We start from the raw sequence: 17,299 nt of genomic DNA, 5'->3' as shown, positions 1-17,299 counted from the left end.
CTGCACATCCCTGGGCACTATGGGTAATTTAGCATGGCCAATCCCACCCTAACCTGCACATCCCTGGGCACTATGGGTAATTGAACATTGCCAATCCCACCCTAACCTGGACATCCCTGGGCACTATGGGTAATTTAGCACGGCCAATCCCACCCTAACCTGCACATCCCTGGGCACTATGGGTAATTTAGCACGGCCAATCCCACCCTAACATGCACATCCCTGGGCACTATGGGTAATTTAGGACGGCCAAACCCACCCTAACCTGCACATCCCTGGGCACTATGGGTAATTTAGCATGGCCAATCCACCCTAACCTGCACATCCCTGGGCACTATGGGTAATTTAGCACGGCCAAGCCACCCTAACCTGCACATCCCTGGGAACTACGGGTAATTTAGCACGGCCAATCCACCCGAACCTGCACATCCCTGGGCACTATGGGTAATTTAACATGGCCAATCCACCCGAACCTGCACATCCCTGGGCACTATGGGTAATTTAGCACGGCCAATCCACCCTGACCTGCACATCCCTGGGAACTATGGGTAATTTAGCACAGCCAATCCACCCTAACCTGCACATCCCTGGGCACTATGGGTAATTTAGCACGGCCAATCCACCCTAACCTGCACATCCCTGGGCACTATGGGTAATTTAGCACGGCCAATCCACCCTAACCTGCACATCCCTGGGCACTATGGGTAATTTAGCACGGCCAATCCACCCTAACCTGCACATCCCTGGGGACTATGGGTAATTTAGCACGGCCAATCCACCCTAACCTGCACATCCCTGGGTACTATGGGTAATTTACCACAGCCAACCCACCCTAACCTGCACATCCCAGGGCACTATGGGTAATTTGGCAAAGCCAACCCACCCTAACCTGCACATCCCTGGGCACTATGGGTAATTTAGCATGGCCATCCCCCCTAACCTGCACATCCCTGGGCACTATGGGTAATTTAGCACGGCCAATCCACCCGAACCTGCACACCCCTGGGCACTATGGGTAATTTAGCAGAGCCAACCCACCCTAACCTGCACATCCCTGGGCACTATGGGTAATTTAGCATGGCCATCCCCCCTAACCTGCACATCCCTGGGCACTATGGGTAATTTAGCACAGCCAATCCACCCTAACCTGCACACCCCTGGGCACTATGGGTAATTTAGCACGGCCAATCCACCCTAACCTGCACATCCCTGGGAACTATGGGTAATTTAGCACAGCCAATCCACCCTAACCTGCACATCCCTGGGCACTATGGGTAATTTAACATGGCCAATCCACCCTAACCTGCACATCCCTGGGCACTATGGGTAATTTAGCACAGCCAATCCACCCTAACCTGCACATCCCTGGGCACTATGGGTAATTTAGCACGGCCAACCCACCCTAACCTGCACATCCCTGGGCACTATGGGTAATTTAGCACGGCCAATCCACCCTAACCTGCACATCGCTGGGCACTATGGGTAATTTAGCACGGCCAATCCACCCTAACCTGCACATCGCTGGGCACTATGGGTAATTTAGCACGGCCAATCCACCCTAACCTGCACATCCCTGGGCATTATGGGTAATTTAGCACGGCCAATCCACCCTAACCTGCACATCCCTGGGCACTCTGAGTAATTTACCACAGCCAACCCACCCTAACCTGCAGATCATAGGGCACTATGGGTAATTTAACACAGCCAACCCAACCTAACCTGCACATCCCTGGGCACTATGGGTAATTTAGCACGGCCAATCCACCCGAACCTGCTCATCCCTGGGCATTATGGGTAATTTAGCACGGCCAATCCACCCTAACCTGCACATCCCTGGGCACTATGGGTAATTTACCACAGCCAACCCACCCTAACCTGCACATCCCAGGGCACTATGGGCAATTTGGCACAGCCAACCCACCCTAACCTGCACATCCCTGGGCACTATGGGTAATTTAGCACGGCCAATCCACCCTAACCTGCACATCCCTGGGCGCTATGGGTAATTTAGCACGGCCAATCCACCCTAACCTGCACACCCCTGGGCACTATGGGTAATTTAGCATGGCCAATCCCACCCTAACATGCACATCCCTGGGCATTATGGGTAATTTAGCACGGCCAATCCACCCTAACCTGCACACCCCTGGGCACTATGGGTAATTTAGCATGGCCATCCCCCCTAACCTGCACATCCCTGGGCACTATGGGTAATTTAGCACGGCTAATCCACCCTAACCTGCACACCCCTGGGCACTATGGGTAATTTAGCACGGCCAATCCACCCAAACCTGCATATCCCTGGGCACTATGGGTAATTTAGCACGGCCAATCCACCCTAACCTGCACATCGCTGGGCACTATGGGTAATTTAGCACAGCCAATCCACCCTAACCTGCACATCCCTGGGCACTATGGGTAATTTAGCACGGCCAATCCACCCTAACCGGCACATCCCTGGGCACTATGGGTAATTTAGCACGGCCAATCCACCCTAACCTGCACATCCCTGGGCATTATGGGTAATTTAGCACAGCCAATCCACCCTAAGCTGCACATCACTGGGCACTATGGGTAATTTACCACAGCCAACCCACCCTAACCTGCACATCCTAGGGCACTATGGGTAATTTGGCAAAGCCAACCCACCCTCACCTGCACATCGCTGGGCACTATGGGTAATTTAGCACGGCCAATCCACCCTAACCTGCACATCCCTGGGCACTATGGGTAATTTAGCATGGCCATCCCCCCTAACCTGCACATCCCTGGGCACTATGGGTAATTTAGCACGGCCAATCCACCCGAACCTGCACACCCCTGGGCACTATGGGTAATTTAGCACGGCCAACCCACCCTAACCTGCACATCCCTGGGCACTATGGGTAATTTAGCATGGCCATCCCCCCTAACCTGCACATCCCTGGGCACTATGGGTAATTTAGCACAGCCAATCCACCCTAACCTGCACACCCCTGGGCACTATGGGTAATTTAGCACGGCCAATCCACCCTAACCCGCACATCCCTGGGCACTATGGGTAATTTAGCACGGCCAATCCACCCTAACCTGCACATCCCTGGGCACTATGGGTAATTTAACATGGCCAATCCACCCTAACCTGCACATCCCTGGGCACTATGGGTAATTTAGCACGGCCAATCCACCCTAACCTGCACATCCCTGGGCACTATGGGTAATTTACCACAGCCAATCCACCCTAACCTGCACATCCCTGGGCACTATGGGTAATTTAGCACGGCCAACCCACCCTAACCTGCACATCCCTGGGCACTATGGGTAATTTAGCACGGCCAATCCACCCTAACCTGCACATCGCTGGGCACTATGGGTAATTTAGCACGGCCAATCCACCCTAACCTGCACATCGCTGGGCACTATGGGTAATTTAGCACGGCCAATCCACCCTAACCTGCACATCCCTGGGCATTATGGGTAATTTAGCACGGCCAATCCACCCTAACCTGCACATCCCTGGGCACTATGGGTAATTTACCACAGCCAACCCACCCTAACCTGCACATCATAGGGCACTATGGGTAATTTACCACAGCCAACCCACCCTAACCTGCACATCCCTGGGCACTATGGGTAATTTAACATGGCCAATCCACCCTAACCTGCACATCCCTGGGCACTATGGGTAATTTAGCACGGCCAATCCACCCTAACCTGCACATCCCTGGGCACTATGGGTAATTTAGCAGAGCCAATCCACCCTAACCTGCACATCCCTGGGCACTATGGGTAATTTAGCATGGCCAATCCACCCTAACGTGCACATCCCTGGGCACTATGGGTAATTTAGCACGGCCAATCCACCCGAACCTGCACATCCCTGGGCATTATGGGTAATTTAGCACGGCCAATCCACCCTAACCTGCACATCCCTGGGCACTATGGGTAATTTACCACAGCCAACCCACCCTAACCTGCACATCCCAGGGCACTATGGGTAATTTGGCACAGCCAACCCACCCTAACCTGCACATCCCTGGGCACTATGGGTAATTTAGCATGGCCAATCCACCCTAACCTGCACATCCCTGGGCACTATGGGTAATTTAGCACGGCCAATCCACCCTAACCTGCACATCCCTGGGCACTATGGGTAATTTAGCATGGCCATCCCCCCTAACCTGCACATCCCTGGGCACTATGGGTAATTTAGCACGGCCAATCCACCCGAACCTGCACACCCCTGGGCACTATGGGTAATTTAGCATGGCCAACCCACCCTAACCTGCACATCCCTGGGCACTATGGGTAATTTAGCATGGCCATCCCCCCTAACCTGCACATCCCTGGGCACTATGGGTAATTTAGCACAGCCAATCCACCCTAACCTGCACACCCCTGGGCACTATGGGTAATTTAGCACAGCCAATCCACCCTAACCTGCACATCCCTGGGCACTATGGGTAATTTAGCACGGCCAACCCACCCTAACCTGCACATCCCTGGGCACTATGGGTAATTCAGCACGGCCAATCCACCCTAACCTGCACATCGCTGGGCACTATGGGTAATTTAGCACGGCCAATCCACCCTAACCTGCACATCGCTGGGCACTATTGGTAATTTAGCACGGCCAATCCACCCTAACCTGCACATCCCTGGGCATTATGGGTAATTTAGCACGGCCAATCCACCCTAACCTGCACATCCCTGGGCACTATGGGTAATTTACCACAGCCAACCCACCCTAACCTGCACATCGTAGGGCACTATGGGTAATTTACCACAGCCAACCCACCCTAACCTGCACATCCCTGGGCACTATGGGTAATTTAACATGGCCAATCCACCCTAACCTGCACATCCCTGGGCACTATGGGTAATTTAGCACGGCCAATCCACCCTAACCTGCACATCCCTGGGCACTATGGGTAATTTAGCACAGCCAATCCACCCTAACCTGCACATCCCTGGGCACTATGGGTAAGTTAGCACGGCCAATCCCCCCTAACCTGCACATCCCTGGGCACTATGGGTAATTTAGCACGGCCAATCCACCCGAACCTGCACATCCCTGGGCATTATGGGTAATTTAGCACGGCCAATCCACCCTAACCTGCACATCCCTGGGCACTATGGGTAATTTACCACAGCCAACCCACCCTAACCTGCACATCCCAGGGCACTATGGGTAATTTGGCACAGCCAACCCACCCTAACCTGCACATCCCTGGGCACTATGGGTAATTTAGCACGGCCAATCCACCCTAACCTGCACATCCCTGGGCGCTATGGGTAATTTAGCATGGCCATCCCCCCTAACCTGCACATCCCTGGGCACTATGGGTAATTTAGCACGGCCAATCCACCCTAACCTGCACACCCCTGGGCACTATGGGTAATTTAGCATGGCCATCCCCCCTAACCTGCACATCCCTGGGCACTATGGGTAATTTAGCACGGCTAATCCACCCTAACCTGCACACCCCTGCGCACTATGGGTAATTTAGCACGGCCAATCCACCCTAACCTGCATATCCCTGGGCACTATGGGTAATTTAGCACGGCCAATCCACCCTAACCTGCACATCGCTGGGCACTATGGGTAATTTAGCACGGCCAATCCACCCTAACCTGCACATCCCTGGGCACTATGGGTAATTTAGCACGGCCAATCCACCCTAACCTGCACATCGCTGGGCACTATGGGTAATTTAGCACGGCCAATCCACCCTAACCTGCACATCCCTGGGCATTATGGGTAATTTAGCACAGCCAATCCACCCTAACCTGCACATCCCTGGGCACTATGGGTAATTTACCACAGCCAACCCACCCTAACCTTCACATCCCAGGGCACTGTGGGTAATTTACCACAGCCAACCCACCCTAACCTGCACATCCCAGGGCACTATGGGTAATTTGGCACAGCCAACCCACCCTAACCTGCACATCCCTGGGCACTATGGGTAATTTAGCATGGCCAATCCACCCTAACCTGCACATCCCTGGGCACTATGGGTAATTTAGCATGGCCAATCCACCCTAACCTGCACATCCCTGGGCCATATGGGTAATTTAGCACGGCCAATCCACCCTAACCTGCACATCCCTGGGCACTATGGGTAATTTAGCATGGCCAATCCCACCTTAACCTGCACATCCCTGGGCACTATGGGTAATTTAGCACGGCCAATCCCACCCTAACCTGCACATCCCTGGGCACTATGGGTAATTTAGCACGGCCAATCCCACCCTAACATGCACATCCCTGGGCACTATGGGTAATTTAGCACGGTCAAACCCACCCTATCCTGCACATCCCTGGGCACTATGGGTAATTTAGCATGGCCAATCCACCCTAACCTGCACATCCCTGGGCACTATGGGTAATTTATCATGGCCATTCCACCCTAACCTGCACATCCCTGGGCACTATGGGTAATTTAGCATGGCCAATCCCACCCTAACTTGCACATCCCTGGGCACTATGGGTAATTTAGCATGGCCAATCCCACCCTAACCTGCACATCTCTGGGCACTATGGGTAATTTAGCACGGCCAATTCACACTAACCTGCGCATCCCTGGGCACTATGGGTAATTTAGCACGGCCAATCCACACTAACCTGCGCATCCCTGGGCACTATGGGTAATTTAGCACGGCCAATCCCACCCTAACCTGCACATCCCTGGGCACTATGGGTAATTTAGCACGGCCAATCCCACCCTAACCTGCACATCCCTGGGCACTATGGGTAATTTAGCACGGCCAATCCCACCCTAACCTGCACATCCCTGGGCACTCTGGGTAGTTTAGCACAGCCAATCCGCCCTAACCTGCCCATCCCTTGGCACTATGGGTAATTTGGCACAGCCAATCCACCCTCACCTGCACATCCCTGGGGACTATGGGTAATTTAGCACGGCCAATCCGCCCTAACCTGCCCATCCCTGGGCACTATGGGTAATTTAGCACGGCCAATCCACCCTAACCTGCACATCCCTGGGCACTATGGGTAATTTAGCACGGCCAGTCCCACCCTAACCTGCACATCCCTGGGCACTATGGGTAGTTTAGCACAGCCAATCCGCCCTCACCTGCCCATCCCTGGGCACTATGGGTAATTTGCACGGCCAATCCACCCTAACCTGCCCATCCCTGGGCACTATGGGTAATTTGGCACAGCCAATCCTCCCTAACCTGCACATCTTTGGACTGTGGGAGAAAACTGTAGCATTCAGAGGAAACCCATGCAGACACGGGGAGAATGTGCGAACTCCACACAGACAGTCACTCGAGGGTGGGATCGAACCCGGGTCCTTGGCGTTGTGAGGCTGCAGTGCTAACCACTGAGCCACCCAATAAATAAATTTCTTTCTGCTTTACTCAGCTTGTATTTTCGTACACCTTCTGCCTAATCCACTGGCTCAGAGATGTTACCACGGACCCGTACAACATACGGGACCTGAACCCAGGCCTTCTGCCTCAAAGATAGGGCAACTGCCACTGTGTTGCATTCTCAAACATACAAAACCAGACTGTAAAAAAACTTCAGGAACCCCTGGCAGTGAGGATGAACTGCAGCACGCATTTGTTTAAGAGGCTGGTGTTCGGTCACATTAACAAGCCTGACCCTCACCTCCCCAACAACTCCCTGAGATCCATCCATTTGGCCCGAGCAGGAAAATGAATTCAAGTGCGATGGCTCTGCAGTTTGATTCTGAGTGTGGTAACTGACCCACGCTACAATGTGCTCGGTTTCTTCAGGTCGGGGCTGTTCTTCAGCCAGTGAGTCCGCCCCTGATGTCTCTAAGGTCACCGAGAACATCCCTAGACATCAGCTACAATCTGGACCCAAGGTCAGAGCTCGAGCTGAGATCTAGGGTAGGTGCAATTTCAGCCCGAAACACTCAGTTGGAAGATTGGGCTGAAGCAAATTAAAACCTCATCCTTTCCAATCTCTTAACCTCAATCAGACAAATAAATATTTTCTCCCTTCAGAAGCTTCAGAACGGCTGGCAGCTCATGAGGACCATTTGGGTTGAGACAGCTCAAACTATTCTCCCATCGAGATATTTCACAGAACGACAGCAGCTCTCCGTTAGACTGCAAGAGCATAGAGGGCAGGGGCAGACGGAAAAGAGACACAGAGACAGGGAGAAAGAGACAGAGACAGAGAGAGACAGACATACACGGACAGAGAGAGAAAACAGACATAGAGAGACAGGCAGAGAGAGACACACAAACACACAGACAGACAGAGAAACATGGAGAGGGTCAGGGGCTGGAGAAGGTTACAGAGATAGGGAGGGGGTGTAGGGGCTGGAGGGGGTTACAGAGATAGGGAGGGGGTGTAGGGGCTGGAGGGGGTTACAGAGATAGGGAGGGGGTGTAGGGGCTGGAGAGGGTTACAGAGATAGGGAGGGGGTGTAGGGGCTGGATGGGGTTACAGAGATGAGGGGGTGTAGGGGCTGGAGGGGGTTACAGAGATAGGGGGGTGGTGTAGGGGCTGGAGGGGGTGACAGAAATAGGGAGGGGGCGTAGGGGCTGGAGGGGGTTACAGAGATAGGGAGGGGGTGTAGGGGCTGGAGGGGGTTACAGAGATAGGGAGGGGGTGTAGGGGCTGGAGGGGGTTACAGAGATAGGGAGGGGGTGTAGGGTCTGGAGGGGGTAACAGAGATAGGGAGGGGGTGTAGGGGCTGGAGGGGGTTACAGAGATAGGGAGAGGGTGTAGGGGCTGGAGGGGGTAACAGAGATAGGGAGGGGGTGTAGGGGCTGGAGGGGGTAACAGAGATAGGGAGGGGGTGTAGGGGCTGGAGGGGGTTACAGAGATAGGGAGGGGGTGTAGGGGATGGAGGGGGTTACAGAGATAGGGAGAGGGTGTAGGGGCTGGAGGGGGTAACAGAGATAGGGAGGGGGTGTCGGGGCTGGAGGGGGTTACAGAGATAGTGGGGGGGGTGTATGGGCTGGAGAGGGTTAGAGATAGGGAAGGGGGTGTAGGGGCTGGAGGGGGTTACAGAGATAGGGAGGGGATGTAGGGGCTGGAGGGGGTTACAGAGATAGGGAGGGGGTGTAGGGGATGGAGGGGGTTACAGAGATGGGGAGGGGATGTAGGGGCTGGAGGGGGTTACAGAGATAGGGAGGGGGTGTAGGGGCTGGAGGGGGTAACAGAGATAGGGAGGGGGTGTAGGGTCTGGAGGGGGTTACAGAGATGGGGAGGGGGTGTAGGGGCTGGAGGAGGTTACAGAGATAGGGAGGGGATGTAGGGGCTGGAGGAGGTTACAGAGATAGGGAGCGGGTGTAGGGGCTGGAGGGGGTTACAGAGATAGGGAGGGGGTGTAGGGGCTGGAGGAGGTTACAGAGATAGGGAGGGGGTGTCGGGGCTGGAGGGGGTTACAGAGATAGGGAGGGGGTGTAGGGGCTGGAGGGGGTTACAGAGATAGGGAGGGGGTGTAGGGGCTGGAGGGGGTTACAGAGATAGTGGGGGGGGTGTATGGGCTGGAGAGGGTTAGAGATAGGGAGGGGGTGTAGGGGATGGAGGGGGTTACAGAGATAGGGAGGGGGTGTAGGGGCTGGAGGGGGTTACAGAGATAGTGGGGGGGGGTGTATGGGCTGGAGAGGGTTAGAGATAGGGAGGGGGTGTAGGGGATGGAGGGGGTTACAGAGATCGGGAGGGGGTGTAGGGGCTGGAGGGGGTTAGAGATAAGGGGGTATATGTGTTTATACTGAGGTGTAGCTGGATGTTCGTGATTACCGTAGGTAACAGTGAGCTGCCGATAGGATCCAGTCAGAGTTGAGGAGGGATGCTCCACACCAGGGTTTGCGAAAGCGTCTGATGTAGACCTGGTATGGGACACTGTGAGGAACACACTCATATCCTCCAACAATTTTATCATCCTCTCCAAAGCAGGCTGCTGAAACTGTAATTGTGAGGCACAGGAGTTAGTGACAAAGGAATAGGACGAGGCCATTCAGCCCCGTCTGTGAGCCTGTTACACAGGAACAGGACAAGGCCATTCAGCCCCGTCTGTGAGCCTGTTACACAGGAACCTGGCAAGGCCATTCAGCCCCATCTGTGAGCCTGTTACAAAGGAACAGTACGAGGCCATTCAGCCCCTTCTGTGAGCCTGTTACACAGGAACAGGACGAGGCCATTCAGCCCCATCTGTGAGCCTGTAACACAGGAACAGGAGGCCATTCAGCCGCCTCTCCTCGGGCCCATTACACAGGAACAGGATGAGGCCATTCAGCCCCCTCCCTGAGCCTATTCCAGAAATCAGTCAGATCGAGGCTGTGCTTTATTTTAACTCCATCCACTTCTTGTTTTTATTAACTCTTTACCTCATGAACTCCCACCTGCCTCTGGTTGAGACTGTGTAATTGCCCCAGTGCTATGCTTGGTCCCCATTGTTTTGGTGGGGGTGGGGGTGAGGGGGTGAGAGTGATGGGTCTTGGCCTGGTCCAGGGTGTGACAGTGTTGTTTCAGATCTGCCCCTCACTTCCCTGCGCACCCCCCGACACCACGAACCCCCCCCCTCCCACCACCACCCCCACCCCCACCGCTCCTGACCAAGTCGGCCTCGGGCCTCGCCCTCCCTCCTCACTCCCACCTCGGGAGATGGTTTCGCTCCCTCATCCATCGGTCCCCCTCGATTCCACCCCCACCCCCTCGGCATATACCCCAGGGTAATCCAGCCCCAATCTGCGTGTACGAGACCACCCCCCCACCTCGGCAATTACCCCGGGACAATCCAGCCCCACTCTGTGTGTAATAGACCCACTCCCCCTCCTCAGCATTTACCCCAGGACAATACAGCCCAGCCTGTGTGTGCGAGACCCCCCCCTGGCATTTACCCCAGGACAATACAGCCCAGCCTGTGTGTGCGAGACCCCCCCCTGGCATTTACCCCAGGACAATACAGCCCAGCCTGTGTGTGTGAGACCCCCCCCCTGGCATTTACCCCAGGACAATACAGCCCAGCCTGTGTGTGCGAGACCCCCCCCCTGGCATTTACCCCAGGACAATACAGCCCAGCCTGTGTGTGCGAGACCCCCCCCCCTCGGCATTTCCCCCGGAACAACCCAGCCCCAGCCTGTGTGTGTGAGACCCCCCACCTCGGCATTTACCCCGGGACAATCCAGTCTCTGTGTGTGCCCCCACTTCGGCATTTACCCCGGGGTAATCCAGCCCCAGTCTGTGTGTGTATGACACCGCCCCTCAGCATTTACCCCGGGGTGATCCAGCCTCAGTCTGTGTGTGTGAGAGCGCCCCCCCACCTCGGCATTTACCCCGGGGTGATCCAGCCTCAGTCTGTGTGTGTGAGAGCGCCCCCCCACCTCGGCATTTACCCCGGGGTAATCCAGCCTCAGTCTGTGTGTGTGAGAACCCCCCCCCCCCCCCCCGCCTCGGCATTTACCCCGGGGTAATCCAGCCCCAGTCTGTGTGTGTATGACACCGCCCCTCAGCATTTACCCCGGGGTGATCCAGCCTCAGTCTGTGTGTGTGAGAGCGCCCCCCCACCTCGGCATTTACCCCGGGGTGATCCAGCCTCAGTCTGTGTGTGTGAGAGCGCCCCCCCACCTCGGCATTTACCCCGGGGTGATCCAGCCTCAGTCTGTGTGTGTGAGAGCGCCCCCCCACCTCGGCATTTACCCCGGGGTGATCCAGCCTCAGTCTGTGTGTGTGAGAGCGCCCCCCCACCTCGGCATTTACCCCGGGGTGATCCAGCCCCAGTCTGTGTGTGTGGGACACCCCCCGCCTCGGCATTTACCCCGGGGCGATCCAGCCCCAGTCTGTGTGTGTGAGACACCCCCCATCATCAGAGTTTACCCCTTTCAATGGAGCCTCTTGCAATCATGAAACGAGACAGCAAGAGCTCTATGACTATTGAGCATTCGCTGGAAATGAATGATTTTCCGCTGACACCTCTCCCACTCTCCTGCCTGAGGCCCCGTTGCTTTGAATTTTGTGACAATCCAAGCACTCGAGTGTTATGTAAACGTTGAGAGATTTCCTGCTAAATTAGCGCCCCCCCCCCCACCCCCGGACCAAGTGTCCCAGATTCTCACTACCCTCTCTCGGTCAGACTCTCTAACCTCAACTCGCTCGCAACCTCCTGCTTTCCACTTCAACATTCTGCCCTTCATCATCTTATACCCCTCTATCAGGTTACCCCCCCCACCCCACACCCTCAAGAAAATAACCCGAGCTTACCCACCCTCTCTTCATCGCTGACCCGCTCTATCCCTCCGTGCTCCCCTCTCCTCCCCCAGTGCAATCTCACCCTCCCTATAGCGCTGGCACACGGATACTGCTTCTGCCAAATATTGCAGGCCATTCAGCCCGTCGAGTCTGGGTTTGGAAGGTATTGTCAGAGGGGCCTCTTGCAGATGGTATAGTCTGCTGCGACCGTGTCTCGGTGAGATACTCCACCCCCCCAAACCATTGCACTGCAAACAGGGTAGGCCCCAGTGACAGCAAATCACCTTCAGTGTACAGCGAGCTGCTCTGTGCTGGGGATTACACTTTGTACAAGCTTCTGAGAGGCGGTGGGGGGTGGGGGGGGGCACTGGAGAGAAGGCGAAGGAGGGCTGGGTGTGAGGGAGAGAGAGAGAGAGAGAGACGGGGGTGTGGGTGTGAGTATCATTGCATGGGAGAGAAGGTAGGAAAGGCAAGGGAGGGAGTAAGGAGGGGAGGGAGGTAGAGAGATGGAGGAGGGGGGGCAAGAACAAGGGGGGAGAGAGAGTGAGAGGATGGGACGGAGAGAGGGAGGAGGAAAGGGGCAAAGGGAAAGATACGGACCATGGGAAGGAAGTGCTCAGGGATGGGGGTAGGGAGGAGGGGAGAGACGGAGGGTGGGGCGGGAAAGGGAGGGTGACGGGAGGGGGGGAGAGGGAGGGGTGTACTGTGAGGGTGAGGGGAGGGGGGGAGAGGGAGGGGATGTTCTGACGGTGAGGGGAGGGGGGAGAGGGTGAGTGCTGGGAGGTGGGAGAAGGAGGGTGATGGGAGGGAGAGAAGGATTTTGAGGGGGGGAGAGGAGGTGAGGTGACTGGAAAGGGTGAAGGGAGTGGGGAGAGGGAGGGTGAGGGGAGGGGGGGAGTGGGAGAGGGACTGGAGAGTGAGGGGAGTGGTGTGAGGGAAGGTGAGGGGAAGGCGGAAAGAGAGTGTGAGGGGCGGGGATAGAAGGAGGGAGGGAGGGGAGAAGAGGGAAGACAGAGAGTGGAGGATGGAGAGGAGATGGAGGAGGGAGTATGGAGGGAAGGTATGGAGAGGTGAGGGAGAGGTAGGGAGGGAGGAGGGGGAGGATATAGAGGAGGTGGTGTGGACAGAGATTGCAGAGAGGTGAAGGAGGGGATGGAGGAAGGGGTGTGGAGGGAGGGTGCGGAGAGGTGAGGGAGTGGGGAGGAGGGGGTGTGGAGGGAGGGTGCGGAGAGGTGAGGGAGAGGGGAGGAGGGGGTGTGGAGGGAGGGTGCGGAGAGGTGAGGGAGTGGGGAGGAGGAGGATAGAGGGATGGTGCGGAGAGGTAAGGAAGAGGGGAGGAGGGAGTGTAGAGGGAGTGGTGAGGGAGATGGGGAGGAGGGGGTGTGGAGGAAGGGTGCGGAGAGGTGAGGGAGTGGGGAGGAGGGGGTGTGGAGGGAGGGTGCGGAGAGGTGAGGGAGAGGATTGGAGGGGGTGTGGAGGGAGTGGTGAGGGAGAGGTGAGGGAGATGGGGAGGAGGAGGATAGAGGGAGGGTGCGGAGAGGTGAGGGAGAGGGGAGGAGGGAGTGTAGAGGGAGTGGTGAGGGAGATGGGGAGGAGGTGGATGGAGGGAGGGTGCGGAGAGGTGAGGGAGAGGGGAGGAGGGAGTGTGGAGGGAGTGGTGAGGGAGAGGTGAGAATGATGGGGAGGAGGGGGATAGAGGGAGTGGTGAGGGTGGTGGGAGGGAACAGGAGCGGGCTGTGAGAGTGAAGGGGAAATGAAGCGAGGGACAGAGAGGTTAGCAGTGAGACCGCACTCAGTATGAGTCAGTGATTAAGAGGGGACGGGTCTGGCTCAGCTCTGGGCAGCGAACTGGTGTAAAATGTTAGCGCTTTCACCCACCCTCGTACCTGGTTCGTGCTGGGGGAAGCTGTATCTCTTCCACAGCACGTCAGTAACATTCCCGAAACATACCTCCGAGCACAACCAGCGCTGGCACTGTGATTAACTTCATCCTCACTGCAGACATCTCCAAATGAAATGTTTCCTCCAGGCCCCGCTCCTTCCAGCTGAGCGACAGTTGCTTGTGAACTTTCAGACCCAGGAATGGGGAGGGAGTCTGAGAGCCGCCTATGTGTCTCTAACTTTTGATCGGTCGCTCTTATCTGGTGCTGAGGTTGTGTAAGATGGTCATAAATGCTGACTTACAGCGCGCTGGGAATCTGTGAGATTTGTCTCAGGCGTTATTGAATGCTGGTCAGAAACCAAAGAGTGTGCAGTACATTCCTGGGCTAGGAACACAGAGTCTGGTTCAAATCTCTGCGACAGGGGAATTTAAATCCAATTAATTAATATCTCTGGATTTAAACGCTCATCTCGTTGTTTGTTCTGACAACGCATCAGCTTCAATAAGGCCTGATGGGGGGAATAAAAAAATCTGCGATGGGCAACAGATAATGGCTGTAGCAACGCGGTGAAAAATTGCTACTCTTAAAGCTTCTCAGCACCTCTGCAGTACACACAGCATTCCCAGGCACCTTGCAGTGACAAAGCTGGGTAAACTGCTACTAAATGAGATAGCACAGTGGTTAGCACTGCAGCCTCACAGCCCTAGGGACCCTGGTTCGATTCCAGCCTCGGCCAACTGTCTGTGTAGAATTTGCACGCTCTCCCCATGTCTGTGTGGGCTTCCTCCCCTGGTCAGGCTAGGGTAGATTGTCTGTGAGAAATTTCCCTGCTGTGCATTTTTTTGGAGGTGTGTAAGGCTGGTGGATTAGCCACGGGAAATGCGGGGTTACAGGGATAAGCTGGGCTGGTTGGGACACTCTTCAGAGGGGCAGTGTGGACTTGTTGGGCCGAATGGCCTGTTTCCGCGCTGCAGGGATTCTACGAATTGAAATGCTATCGGGGAATTTGCATTTCAAAGTTGAGGTTGGTTTCTGTTCTGTGAAGGTGATTTTTTTTATTAGAATGAGGTCAGAAAGTCATTTCTGGAACCCTGAGCAAATGGTATCATTCTCAGAAAGGCATGGGGTTAATTGTGTAGCAGGAAGCCACAGCTGATAAAGTGTTGACAGAATGGAAGTTATGTGATGTACAGAGACATTCAGATATCAATCAGTATTCAGTTCAGACAGTTCCATCCCTGCCGATGTTTGAGAGGCTCTGCTCCGCGAGAAATTTTGTTGATGTTTTCGAACAGTTCAGAACTGTTTACGCCGTCGGAACTCGAAAGGGGTACCTCAGCTATCAAAGCTGAAAATCCATCTCAGAGAAAACTGCAGAACCCTGCCAGGTATCCGCCTGCAAGATGTCTCGGGACTGACTTTGAGAGGCATTCTAGGTAATGCCCATCCTCAATGATGGAAGAGCCCAGCACACTGGTGCAAAGGCTAAGGCTGAAGCATTCGCAGCAATCTTCAGTCCGAAGTGCCAAGTGGATAATTCATCTCGGCCTCCTCCTGTGGTCCCCAGAATCACAGACACCGGTATTCAGCCAATTCCATTCACTCCACGTGATATTAAGAACTGGTTGGAGACACTGGGTGCTGGAAAGGCAGTGAGCCCTGACAATGTTCTGGCAATAATACTGAAGACTTGTGCTCCAGAACTTGCTGCTCCCCTAGCCAAGCTGTTTCAGTACAGTTAAAACACTGGCATCTACCCAACAACGTGGAAAATTGTCCAACTATTTCCTGTACACAAAAAGCAGGACAAATCCAACCCAGCCATTTACCGCCCCCTCAGTCTCCTCTCGATCCTCAGTAAAGTGATGGAAGGTGTCAGTAACAGTGATATCAAGCAGCTCCTGCTCAGCAATAACTGCTCAGAGACGCCCAGTTTGGGTTCCGCCAGGGCCACTCAGCTCCTGACCCCATTCCAGCCTCGGTTCAACCACGGACAAAAAGAGCTGAATTCCAGAAGTGAGGTGAGAGTGACAGCCCTTGATATCACGGCTATATTTGACCGAGTGTGGCATCAAGGAGCCCTGGCAAAAGTGGAATCAGTGGGTACCAGGGGGCAAACTCTCTGACCAATAGGAAGAGGGTCGTGATTGTAGGAGGTCAGTCATCCCAGCTCCAGAACATCTCTGCAGGAGTTCCTCAGGATAGTGTCCTCGGCCCAGCCATCTTCAGCTGCTTCATCAATGACCTTCCCTCCACCATAAGGTCAGAAATGGGCATGTTCCCCCATGATTGCACAATGTTCAGCCCCATTCGAGACTCCTCAGGTACTGAAGCAGTCCGTGCTCACATGCAACAAGATCTGGACAATACCCAGGCTTGGGCTGGCAAGTGACATTCGCGCCACACAAATGCCAGGCTATGACCATCACCAATAAGCGACAATGTAACCACTGCCCATTGGTATTCAATGGTGTGCCCATCACTGAATCCCCCTGCTATCAACTTCCTGGGGGTTACCATTGACCAGAAACTCAACTGCACCCACCACATAAACACAATGTCTACAAAAGCAGGTCAGAGGCTGGGAATCCTGCAGCGAGTAACTCCCCTCCTGACCCCCCCCCCCTCCCCCCAAAGCCTGTCCCACTATCGACAAGGCACAAGTCAGGAGGGGGATGGAATACTCCCCACTTGCCCCTGGATGGGGGCAGCTCCAACAGCACTCAAGAAGCTCGACACCATCCAGGACAGAGCAGCCCCCGCTCGATCAGCCCCACATCCACAAACATCCCACTCCCTGCCCCCCACCGACGCTCAGTCGCAGCAGTGTGTACCATCTACAAGATGCTCTGCAGAACCTCACCAAGGTCCCTCAGGCTGCACCTTCCAAACCCACGACCCACTTCCATCAGGAAGCACAAGGTGCAGCAGATACATGGGAACACCAGCCCCCTGCAAGTTCCCCTCCTGACTTGGGAATATATCGCCGTTCCTTCAGTGTCGCTGGGTCAGAATCCAGGAATTCCCTCCCTAAGGGACATTGTGGGTCAACCCACAGCACATGGGGACTGTAGCAGTTCAAGAAGGCAGCTCACCCCCACCTTCTCAAGGGGGGCAACTAGGGACGAGACAATAAATGCTGGCTGGCGGGCCCCCCCTGGATGAATGGAGGGCTGACCTGGTCTGGTAGGGTCCATGCTGCAGATTACGACTGAAGACCACAGGTGAGAAC

The 17,299-nt window shown here is 55.1% G+C and overlaps 1 protein-coding gene across 2 annotated transcripts in view; it reads right to left on the bottom strand.

The window, feature by feature from the left end:
• The window catches only part of LOC125448417 (cationic trypsin-3-like), a 39,909-nt gene extending 25,606 nt beyond the window's left edge, over positions 1 to 14,303 (bottom strand). The window contains exons 1-2 of one of the 2 annotated variants that reach the window (XM_048523734.2): positions 14,135 to 14,303; positions 9,737 to 9,902 (exon numbers count right to left, since the gene is read on the bottom strand). In XM_048523734.2, coding sequence (XP_048379691.1) covers positions 9,737 to 9,902; positions 14,135 to 14,189 — 221 coding nt within the window. In that variant the 5' untranslated portion in view covers positions 14,190 to 14,303. The remainder of the gene's footprint in view (positions 1 to 9,736; positions 9,903 to 14,134) is intronic. The other variant, XM_048523735.2, reaches the window with a different exon arrangement.
• Between the last annotated feature and the right edge of the window lie 2,996 nt (positions 14,304 to 17,299).

Source organism: Stegostoma tigrinum, chromosome 41 (genome assembly GCF_030684315.1).
Source record: "Stegostoma tigrinum isolate sSteTig4 chromosome 41, sSteTig4.hap1, whole genome shotgun sequence".
Classification (NCBI taxonomy): domain Eukaryota; kingdom Metazoa; phylum Chordata; class Chondrichthyes; order Orectolobiformes; family Stegostomatidae; genus Stegostoma; species Stegostoma tigrinum.
This window is presented reverse-complemented; position numbering and strand designations above follow the sequence as displayed.